Source organism: Cupressus sempervirens, chromosome 2 (assembly GCF_028749045.1).
Source record: "Cupressus sempervirens isolate cs-2001-9-10 chromosome 2, ASM2874904v1, whole genome shotgun sequence".
Taxonomy (NCBI): domain Eukaryota; kingdom Viridiplantae; phylum Streptophyta; class Pinopsida; order Cupressales; family Cupressaceae; genus Cupressus; species Cupressus sempervirens.
The window spans coordinates 515,572,752-515,584,827 of NC_143119.1; the positions used below are offsets into that span (position 1 = coordinate 515,572,752).

Here is a 12,076-nt window from a genome sequence, read left to right on the forward strand (position 1 = left end):
TGCTCTCCAATCCAAATTAAACTGGGCAGAGAAGAGAATTCAGTGTAATCCTCAAAAATGTAGAGATTAAGAAAGACTCGTGGATGTTAAAACGGATCTAAGGAAAATTCAAAACTACAAGTTTAAGGGACGACAAACAATTAAGGCAAGGATGAACTGAATTAGAGAAGGAGACAGAGGTTCCAAGTACTTCTTTAATATTATCAGATTCAAGCAGAAACAAACCAGAATTGAGGAAATTAATGCTCAAAGCAATTCATCTAAGGATCGAGAAGTGATTAAGAATGCTTTCTTGGATTTCTATTCCAAACTGTTCAGATCTGAATTTAACATAGTTAATCAGGATAACCTTAGCAAAAGCTTGCAGGTGATTCCAAAAAAACGCAGAGAAAACTGAGGCAAAATGCTTAGCTAAAGATATTACTATTGATTCATTGAAGAGAGTGAAAAATACCATTATGTCATTGGTAAATGATAAATCTCCAGGGCTAGATGGCATTCCGGGTGAATTCTATAAGGCTAACTCTGATTGGGTGGCAATGGAATTGTTTGAATTATACAATGATGCATATAAATATGGCACTTTGGGGAAAGACAATAATAGAGGGGTGATTAAGCTGCTTCCAAAGGAAGAGGACAAGATGCAGGTGAAGAACTAGAGACCTATTACTTTGTTAAACCTGTCATACAAGATAATAGCCAGATTGTTAGCAAATAGACTAAAAGAGATCCTAGGATCCATAGTATCTGTCACCCAGACTGGATTCATTCAAGGGAGATATGTCCTTGAGAATTTGATTACTAGTTGGGAGGCCATGAATTGGGCTAAGGAGGATGGTCAGTAGAGTGCCATGATAGTCATGTGATAGAATTGAGTGGCCATTTGTCTTGGGTATGCTAAAGGTTTTTGGGTTCCCAACAGCATTTTGTAGATGGATTAAAGTGTTATTTAAAGACTCTTCCACTGTGAAAGATATGAATGGAAAAATTATTGAACCAGATGTTCTACAGAGGTCATAAGGCAAGGGTTGTTTACCGCATAGGTTAATTAAGAAATGCACACAGATAATGAACACGAACAGCAGTACTCCTTTATTCGCATATGCCAACAGATTACATAACTGGTGATAAGATGCTTTACAATGACCCAAGAGGGTGTATAAATACTTTCTGCCGAACCTTCCAAAAGGGTCCGTCGGCTACAAAACAATCCTAATCTACCCGTCGGCTACAAAATCTTTACCAACGATAACACCCTATTGGCTACAATTTCTACCGACGACATCATCCCCCCCAAAAAGAAAAAGTCGTCTCCGGACGATAATTACAAAATACAATTACAACATATCCAGGATAGATTAACAAAACAGAATACACTAACTAGTCTCCAAAATGTGTTGCAACTACAGCCTCTGCGAACAAAATACTGTTCCTTAATCAAGCTGACCTTGATAGCCACCCATGTCGCTTTCTCTGCTTCCAACTTTTGGGTAACCTGAGCCAAGCATCGCTGAACTACCTTCAATTGGATGATCAACTCCTCTCGAGCTCTCTATGCATCCATCAAGACAACCTCACGTCCAACACCCACTACAAGTGCCTCTTGTACACAGACACTCCATGCCTACAACAGCTCCAAGTCTTATCAACTGGTCACACTTTCCACGACTAATAACTACAACGACTGGGGGTCTAGGGGGCAACGCCCCCAGCGGGGTTAGGGGCAGCGCCCCAGGTTCGCTGCCAAGACCAAATTAGCACTCCGAAACCCACACAAAAATGCATGGAACACACTATTTTTGCAATTTCTTTTGATCTCACACTCTTTCTGGTAACCGGCGATGCTTCCCCTTCCCTTTGGCATCATCCGTTACTCATTCTAAACTGCTTCAATCTGTCGTCTTTTTTTTCTTTTTTCTTTTTTCTTTTTTGCTCCTACCTGTTTTGTCTGTCTATCACTCCCAATTGCTGAAGATGGTTTCGCCTTCGAATTTGTCGTCTTTTTTTTTCTTTTTTCTTTTTTTCTTTTTTTTAAGCTCCTACCTGTTATGTCTGTCTATCACTGATGGTTTCACCTTCGAAGTTGAAGATTAGTGCCGTCACTGCATCACCACAAAAACTTCATACAAAACACCCCACAAAGATTAAATTATAGCCCGTGGAAGACTAAAGCACCTCCCGAGGATATTGAAAACACTACCCGCGGAAAAGTAAAGCACAGCCCGCAGAGATCTAACCCAGTTTGCGGAAATCTTCCCGCGGGGCATAGGTGTCCGTGGGTCACTCAGTGTCCGCGGCCATGCGTCCGCGGGACACCCAGTGTCTACGAGCACGCGTCCGCAGAAACAATTAAAGTCGCCATCACAAAAAGTCAAACCGCGGCCAAAAACAGTCACCCACGGAGGAACCAAGTCCGCAGAAGGAGAGGGAGTCGTGGAGTTCAATCCACGGAAGACAGGAAAAGCTGCACTACGCCGAGGTTGGAAAAGTGAAGCCGCCAATGAACAAGATGAGCCCGCGAACACCAAGATGTAATCCACAGAGAATAGAAAGCCATCCACACAACAAAAGTTCGTGGGAGATAAAGACAGGCTGCGGGGAACAAAAGACTTCCTGCGGAGACACAGCCCGCGAAAAAGGTGTCCTTGGAACAGTCCGTGGGACCCCTGCCCGGGCAGACTCCACTCACTGTTCGATCATCCTCTGGTTTCTTCTCTACTTTTCCATCAACCTTCGTTGTCTTCAATTGTCCTTCTCCCTGTGTGATTTTCTTTACTTCTCCCTCTTCCTCTGTGATTTTCTTCGTATGTCCTTCCACTGTGGTTTTCTTCTTTACTTCCGATGCTATTTTCTTCCCTTCTCTATCTTCCTCTATGATTTTCTTCACTTCTCCTTTTACTTTGTTCGCTTGCTTTCTTTTCTTACTCTTCTTACGCTTGCCCTCACTTTCTTCATTCTCAATTTTTTTCTACACCACTTCATTGATCTCCATTTTCTTCGAGAGCTCTTTCTTTGTCATTGTTTTCACAGTAACCTCAATCTCCTTCTTTGATTCATTCTATTGCAGCTCCACTTTTTTCAAAGTTGACTCATCAGCCTCATCTCCCAAATTCATGGTTTGTAGTGTGGCTTTGTTGTATTTGATGGGCTCCCCCTCAGTGAATGCATGGGCGGGTGTCTCATCCAGCGACGCATCCCCCTCTTTCATTTCTCTGAATTCTCTTGGAAACTCATCTCCGTTGTGGCCTCCTCTACTGTTAGTACATTGCAGCTCTGGAACAGTTCATAGTCCTCCATCTGCCAGTGGAAGAGACCATTGATTGAGTCCAGATCATCGTCTGTTAAGCCTCCTTCAAACCGCAGGACTCCCTCCTGATCCGCTTTCATACATTGTTTTCCTTCATCCTCCTCTTCTTCGGAATCTGATGACAGGGCTTCTTCCCCGACCATTTGGGTGTGCAAATCGACAACAAATCGTCGGCCTTTACTTTCGAGTGACAAGGTGTTCTGCTTCCAGTCGTGTCTGACTCTAGCTTGAGTAAGCCATCCACGGCCAGGATGGCATCATATCCTTTTCTCTTCAATGGAATCAAGACAAAGTCCAGCAGGAACGACTGTGTGCCAATTGTCACTGGTTGAGCCATCAGGATGCCCAAGGGTTTAATGCTGTGTTGATCCGCTGTCAACAACTGAAATTTAGGAGGCCACAACATCAGCTGTCCCAGCTTCTTCCAGGTCTCCTCAGGTAAGACATTTACGCCGGACCCCCTGTCGACTATTGTGTCTATGAGAACATGTCCGAGGATCCCCATCTCGACGACTATCGGATGTCGTCCAGATGTGAGGGCTAGCAACATTTGGTCTTCTCCACCTAGAGCAATTTCCTTCCCTCTACCTTGTTCTTCTGGTATCCTCGAAGCGGGCGCGATATATGTAAGAGCGGATCAAAGCTAAGGCATCGTAAGAAGCAAATCATTTATCTTGACAGGTACCTCCATTTGCAAAATTGTCGTACAATGTTTTGTTCCGCGAAGTTCCGTGCCGAAGTGTCGGTAGTGTCCTTCAACTGAGATGTTTCCGCCTACGATGCCTTTGCAATCTCCGCCTGCACTTCCCCAAATTTCCTCTTTTCTTCCGCCCGGTCCAGGTACTCTTTTGCTTGCCTCCGCGTAATTGCTAGAACCTCTTCTTCATCTGTCCCGACAGTAATCAAGATTACTCTAGATTTTGGACACTTGGCATCTTTATGATCGCCGAGTCCGCAGCATCTACATAATAATTTCGATGTGTTTTTCATTGTACAATCCCGCACAAAATGACCCCACAAATTACATGCTCGGCATTGAACGATTGGCCGTTCGTTTGCATCATACTGGATTTGACTTCGGCTCCCATTATTATTGTTATTGTTCACATTGTTGTTGTTGTTTTGCCCTCTGCTATTATTTCTGTATCCACCCAAAGTGGCACCATCAATGTTTGTGTTTCCATTCCCTCTCGACGTGGAAGTTGCCTGTGTCAGGTGCACTTGTTGAGGTCCTCTGGTTTTCATGTTGAAGGGGCATTCTTTTGTGGAATGTCCCATGCTCTGGCAGATGTCGCAGAATTGGTTCTTTGGACAGGCCCCTTTGGTATGACCATCTGTCTTACACTCCGTGCACTAAAACTCACTTCCCTTGGTCTCCTTCTGCATGTTTTTAAACTCCTTCATCATGTGGATCATGTCCTTCTGTAGGGTGCGGACCTTCTTGCTACTATTTTCATCATCACTGCTATCCTCTCTTGAGGACTCGTCGTCATCTAAGTCAGAGGAACTATTCTCCTTTTTTTTGTCCTCTGCTCGATTTTCAAGTTCAGTGCTCTGTTGTATGCTTCTGTGTATGACGACGGCGGCACAATTTTCATTTTCTTGCGCAATTTCAGATGTAGGCCTTCAATGAACCACCTTTTCTATAATCCATCAGCTGGCTTATTCTCCATTTTGTTGATCAAGTCCTTCAACTTCCTGGCATAGACTCGGACTGTTTCATTTTTTCCTTGTCTTGTATTGTATATTTCTGCTACAATTTCGTTGTCGTCGCGGAGTAGTTGAAATTCCGTTGTAAACTCCTTCTTAAGGTCATCCCAAGTGGTTAAGTTCTGGGGATTTGCATTGGCGAACCAATCAATTGCAACACCCCGTAGGGTTGCCGGAAACTACCGAACCCATTCGTTTGTATCTGTTATGCCATTTGCCCTCCAAATTGTCTTGCATGTCTTGCAATGTCAGATGGGGTCGGCCATACCATTGCCATCAAACTTCGGCAACTTTTCCTTTGGTCCTACCATCACTACTGGATTTTGTGCACAAGTGTTCTTCAGTCCTACGACATTGGCGTTGTTCACTCCCCCAACGTGGCTTTGCACTCCCACACCGGCGATCTGCAATCCCGCACCAGCGGATTGTTCTCCCACACCGGCGGACTGTACTCCCACACCGGCAGACTGTTCTCCCACACCGATGGTCTGCACTCCCACACCGGCAGTCTACACTCCCACACCGGCGGACTGTTCTCCCACACCGACGGTCTCGACAGCTACAAACCCTGGTGAAGGAGGATATTCTGAAGTTGTCTCTTGCGGAAGTGTATCTCAGACAAAGAGTTCATTCCACACTCTTGCTCCCTCGGCACTTCGAACCGTGCAAGTCAATTCTCTTCCGTCTAGATTCTCTTCCCTCGGCGAACACAAATTCAAAAACTCCTCCCATGCTTCTACCAACTGCACCCGTTGTCGAGTCTCCTTCAACAATTCCTCCGCGCTTCTGTGTCCGTCGGCAATCTTCTGAAACCTCCTTTTGCGTTCGGCTTGCTATGCCAAAATTAAATTTTCTTGCGCAGTACGGATTCCATCTTTGCCCTTGAGCTTATTTCGATCCTTGTTAAGCTGATTTGGCATTAATCTTCATGCCTCCCACTTTCCAGGTTCATAGGGCAACGGCGCCAAATGTTTACCGCATAGGTTAATTAAGAAATGCACATAGATAATAAACACGAACAGTAATATTACTTTATTCGCATATGCCAACAGATTACATAACTGGTGATAAGATGCTTTACAATGACCCAAGAGGGTGTATAAATACTTTCCGCCGAACCTTCCAGAAGGGTCCGTCGGCTACAAAACAATCCTAATCTACCCGTCGGCTACAAAATCTTTACCGACGACAACACCCTGTCGGCTACAGTTTCTACCGACAACAAGGGTGTCCCATTGCCCTTGCTTTCTTTGTTATTTTTGCAGATGCATTGTGTTACATACTAAGGGATCAAACTCTTGGCTCTCCAATGAAGGATATCAAACTACCAGATGACAAGAAACTCATTATGATCAGTTTGTGGATGACACTTCTTATTTGTTGAACTAAATGAGTCAAACTCTGGTAATATTACCAAGAAATTGGAGACCTTATGTTGTGCTTCTGGAGCAAAAATTGCACCACACAAATCAATGATGTTGAGGTGGTTTGAGGCTCCCCCTGGATGGTTGGAAAGTAAAGGATGGTGATGGAATGGCCCGAACGACATTAATAAGTACCTTGGCATACCTTTTTCTCTAATCCCATCTACTAAAGATATGTGGAATTGGCTCTTTGCTAGAATTGAAAATAAACACCAAAAGTGGCAAACTCATTTGCTCTCTTTGGCTGGAAGGGTGCAAATGGTGCAGAAGGTTCATCCCATACTATATATTTCTCTTCCAGGTGGATTTTTTCAGATTATCAGATGAACAAGCTGGAAAAGATTCTCAGAGAGTTTCATTGGTCAGATGGTACGGGGAACATAAAGAGGAACAATGTATCCTAGGATTGAGGTTGTGTACCTAGACATAAGGGGGGCTTGGCTTGAGGGATCTAAAAGCCCATGGTATGGCAATAGCTGCTAAATGGACTTACAAGGAACTCCGTGGAGATGAACCATGGAAGGTGTTAGTCAGGAATAATTTATGCCTATCTAGACCAAGAAAGGGTAAATAGTGGAAAAATGGGGATTTTCTTGATAAAGTTTTTGGCAAATTTGATTTGAGAGTATTTGGCTCTCCTATATTTGTTTCCATTTGGAAAGCTTGGTCAAAAGTGAATAGGCTTCTGGTTGGGAAGTAGGCTGTTGGACATTCACCATCATATGCTGTTATGGGAAGGTCAATTTGGTGGGGCAGCAAGTTGAATAACAAACCTCTGGCTCTTACAAAAAGCTGTTCTGCAAAGTATTGGGCTGATAGGGGCATTAACCCCATTGAAGATATCATGAAGGATAAAAAATTATGCCCTTGGGAGGGGTTATCTACAAAATATGGCATTCCCTCATCTCAGAAGAAAACTTATTCCATCATTTGTATGGTAGTTGGGCCTTTGTTTCCAGTTAAGATTTTAAGTCCGAGCAGTTTGTGGATTAGATCAAGTGGAAAGATGGTACTCCCCTAGCAGAGACCAAGGTCAGGCATATTTACAGCACGATAAGGAGTGAGTCAGATATTATTGCTCGGATTAACTAGACTTGGGGTTGTCAATGATAGCAGTCTAGATGGTCATTTGTGTTGTCTAGAATGAGGAAAAGTCGTCGTGAGCCCAAGAAGGTTTGTCTTAGATGGTTAATTTTGCTTAATAAAGTTGCAGTAGGTGATGTCTTGTCCTCATCGGGGATTGGTCCCGTTTGTTGTTTTGTTTGTAATTCCAGAGAGCCTGTTGGTCGTATATATGTTGAGTGTCTGTTTGCTTCCAGAGTCTGGTCTATCTTTCTTGGTCAACCAGTCACCTGGAATGAAACTCAGGACTGTCATGGTCTGAGGTCCCTGCTGGTTTTGTGGAGTCCTCTAATGATGAACTTAATGAGTTTTGGTCCACCTTGTTTTGTGAAGTTCTATGGTTTTGTGGTCCAAGAGGAATGAGGATGTCTTTCAGCACGAAAAGTGGCTTCTTACTGAGTTTAAGTTCCTAAGTTGCCGATACAGGTTCTGGTTTGGGTACGGGTATGAGGTTCGGGTACGGGGGTGCGGCAATTTTTTCTCCCTTGTGGGTTCGGGTTCATCTGTATATGTATGCATGCATGTATGTTAAAACATCGAAGTTACAAATGTAAAAGACAAGTGGTACTCATAAACCAATAATGGCCAACAAATTTATAAATAAAGTAATTGTATTACTGATATAGTTTCAAATTAAATGCATTAGCAATTGACATCAATCCGAACATGATCAACAAACATAACTATTGGCTGGCTTTTACAAATCTATCAACAGTCATGTCCTTAGATCTACAAATAAAATAAAGTCAAACCCTGACCTTCAAATGAATCGAAGTAGATTGCTGTTCACTACTGACATAAACTAAGGGCATTAGATAAAAACAATTTTAGTTTGAATAATATTACCAAGCTGTTGCAAGAGAGTATTTAAAGCTGATAGAAAGAACATGCTAATGAACAAATCAGAAATACATACATAAACTGACCTACCGCCCTAGGGTACATCCTAGGTGTCCAGGTTCACTCTATGTCCTTCACAGAAGGACCCACAAAGAACCCATGAAGTACCCAGGAAGAACCAGTACCAAAACTGTACCAGTACCAGGACCCGGGCCTAAACAGCAGAACCCGGTAACTGAGAGTTTAACGATAAACTCATTGCTTTTGTTATTATGAAGTAGGTTTTGGCAGTGATTGAAATTCCTAAAGACAGGTTTATGATGCTGGTGCAACAAGGGGTAATGCTGTTGTGTAAGAATGATGTGAGATCAGCTTACTTTTTTCATGCATACAAAAAAGAACAGAAGGCCCTGGAGATGGTGTTAGAGCAGAATCAAATAACTAAAAAAAAGGTTGAAGAAAAGAATGCTGAACCACAGGAATCAGATGGTCCTAAATGGAATCATGTAGCTAACCCAGAGATAGACCCTCCTTTGGGTAGATTTCAGACTGATCAGGCAGAGACTAGCAATAACATAGTGGGCTCATGGGGAAGCCTCAAGACTTTCTGCATTTGATATGATATATTTTGTACCTTGATTTGAGTATTCTGAACTCCTATATGATGTAAATTGTAAAAAATGTTACAAGTTGATTTGCTAGCTGCTCCTTAGGAGCTCCTGATACTGCTCATGAAGATCATTTTTTTCACAAAATTGTGGTGTCTTCGACAAAATGTTTTGACGATTCATGGTTTCTTGCAGAATGTTTCAGTTGTTCCTCGGGTTTCAAGAGCACTGAAAATGTACTGGAGTTTATTACTGTTCGTGGGTATTTTTGTTTTTGACAATTTTTGTCATATTCATTGTTTTTCAGAGTTATTTAAGTTTTTTTAAGTTGATCTCAATGTCTTTGGCTAAAGGGATGGATAGCTTTGTAGGCAACATCATGTTGGAAGGATTATAGTAAAATTGATCATATGATCATATCTCAAAATTCTGCAGCATGAAGGAGGGTCTCAGCCTCATGTCGTAGAGTGTTCTTATGAGAAGGGAATAGCTTCTATGCATGCATGGCCAAATGACCTACAGATTCAGTCTTTAAGGGAAGGTATTAGAATAATATCGCATTCTTTACCTCAAAATGGTCATTTAAGTCACTTGGATGTATCTAGTCACTTAATGTATATTCAGATTTATTTTGTCACTTCATGTATCTAGTTTGTTAGATAAATAAGTATACTTCTATTTTAGTTCTAGTTAACATCTGTTTCACTGTCTTTGTATTTCCTTATTGAAGGAGTCGCTCTCTCCATTGTTATCAATCATTAAATATCAATCAATTATCATTTCACTACCTTCCTTGATAATCAATCTTACGATGTTGCTAGTAAGTGCATTCCAAGATGATGATGCCCCTTTATGATACTCTGGATTTTTCTTCATGTTCCCTTACATTCGACATTACTCACTTTTCAAACATTACATTGGACACATCATGTCACGATATGGATTCCATAATTCTCTTCTCATTACGACTTTATCTTAGATTTCTCCCTTGGAGATGAACCCGCCTTAAGTGTTCTCACTCTCTTGAACTACTCTTGATTGCTATGCCTTCCACTAATGAACCACCTTTTTCCTTTTTCCCTAGAATCCCTCCTAATGCAGTTTTGGTTTTGTATTTGGGTCTAGTACTCTCTCATAAAACCTTCTGTAGTTCCTGTTTATCCAGGTTCTTATGTATTATTGGTTATTTTAATTAGAAAAACTTCAGATTATCAAATTGCAAATTTAAAAAAATGCTAATTTCCTCTAGATATAAGGTTTCCATAGAAAAGAAAAGAAAAAAAAAAATTCTATACTTCAAAAACTGTATGTTTCATTCAATTCACAGCCTGCAAGAAGAAATTTGAATTCTTTCTAAATATAGTCATGGCACGGATCTTCCTTTTTTCATCTATCTTGAGTTTTTTTCTGAATTAAGTATAAAAAAATACAGTTTCTTTTTACCGTTTATAGTCACATTAGTGATATCCCTTCCAATTTACCTCTAAGAAGTTCGAACTTTGTTTGTTTTTCTTACAAAAAGTCTGGCTTGTTTTACCTTGAATACTTTCTGATTTACGTGCGATAATTGAAAGTTTTTATATCTGTGACTGTGTCACCCATGCTCTCAAACCTGCAAAACAATCTATGTTGAAGAAATAAATAAAATTGGTTTGTTCTATGTTAATGGCAGTTGCATTTAGAACTATGTTGGTAGTGAAGGCAAAATAAGGTTATTGTGAAATTGTGAAATGTAAATCGCAAGAGAGAGTGAATTGCAAATTGCAACAGCAATTAGCCATGAGAACTATAATTGTTTTTTTTCCAAATAATAAGAATACCGCCCATGAATGGTTACCTTCATATTTTGTCAAGATTTTACTAGGTAAATTAGTGTCTTTTTGTTATCCTGTTGTTCATTTTTATTCTCTGCATTGTTCATTGCAACTAATTTGTATTTCAATACTTTATCGTCTTAGTTTATGCTTCGGCTTCCAAAACATGTCTCTCAAACCTACATATGAAGAGTTTGAGAGAAAAAAGACATGCCTCGATGAATGTTATAGACCTTTGCACGCGGCAAGTTCGAACCCATCCCCGTACAGAAAGGCGCTGGCCAACAAGCTCCAGGCCATGGTCGGGGCCAGCTTTGATGTCCGCAATCCGAAGCCTCTTCTGAAACTTTCCCACAGTCGTGCCAGCCACATGTGACCGCTGGACTTTCTCTTCTTCGCAAATTTGATTATTTCGACTATCGGCTTTTGTGCAGGTGCTTCTCCAAGCAATAAGTTTCGGTTTCACAATCGGCAGAGAGATTTTTGAAGCCCCTGAAAAATGAGGCAGTTTTAAAGGCGCCAGAGGAGAGCTGCTAAACGAATGGCAACGGCGCCAAAAATGGAGGAGTGTTGCAGGAGGAATGCAAAGGCGACAAGAGAAGGAAGTCGCTCCCATACAGAGTGTGGAGGTGAAGCTAGCCATCGTATGCCTTTGCCTGTTGCTCTTTCCTTATCCTTTTCAGAACATCTCCCCTCAGTGATTTGAAATTCAGTTGATTATTATCGGAGGTATAATGTGAAGGCAAGAACCTCTGTTGATGGTATACTCTTTAAGGTAGCGTATTTGTGGAGGAGGTATTGCTCACCATCAAACTCTTAACGATGCAGTGTGTAGGGAAGCTTTTATATTTAGAAATGTCTAATAAAGAACTCCAACCAAGGAAAAAGCAAATTGAAAATAATATTACTGCCATCTAACGGTTTGAATATGCTAAGAAACTTTATGAACAAGAGGGTGGAGTGGCACAACCACCTTTGGTCAATGACACTACAAATCTTTTCATTGTGCAAGAGATAGAAACAGGGATTAAAAAGTTGGGTGGAGGTAAAGCAAAAGACCTTGTTGAGCTTCAAGCAAAATATCTGAAGCGGGGTATGAAAACTCTTGCACCGCACATCACTGAAATCTTCAACAAAATCTGCCAAGAAGAGTTTCTGAAAGACTGGACAATCAGCCTTGCAATACCACTTTTTAAGAGTGGTGATGTTAACAACCCCTCTAACTACAGGACTATAATGATCAATCCCCTC

General features: G+C 41.5%; 1 protein-coding gene across 2 annotated transcripts in view; it reads right to left on the reverse strand.

The window, feature by feature from the left end:
- NS1 (Class II aminoacyl-tRNA and biotin synthetases superfamily protein) overlaps positions 1–11,658 on the reverse strand; it is a 242,321-nt gene extending 230,663 nt beyond the window's left edge. The window contains exon 1 of one of the 2 annotated variants that reach the window (XM_089814410.1): positions 11,040–11,605. In XM_089814410.1, coding sequence (XP_089670536.1) covers positions 11,040–11,468 — 429 coding nt within the window. In that variant the 5' untranslated portion in view covers positions 11,469–11,605. Of the gene's footprint in view, positions 1–11,039 lie in introns of both variants that reach the window. The other variant, XM_089814409.1, reaches the window with a different exon arrangement.
- Positions 11,659–12,076: the final 418 nt, after the last annotated feature.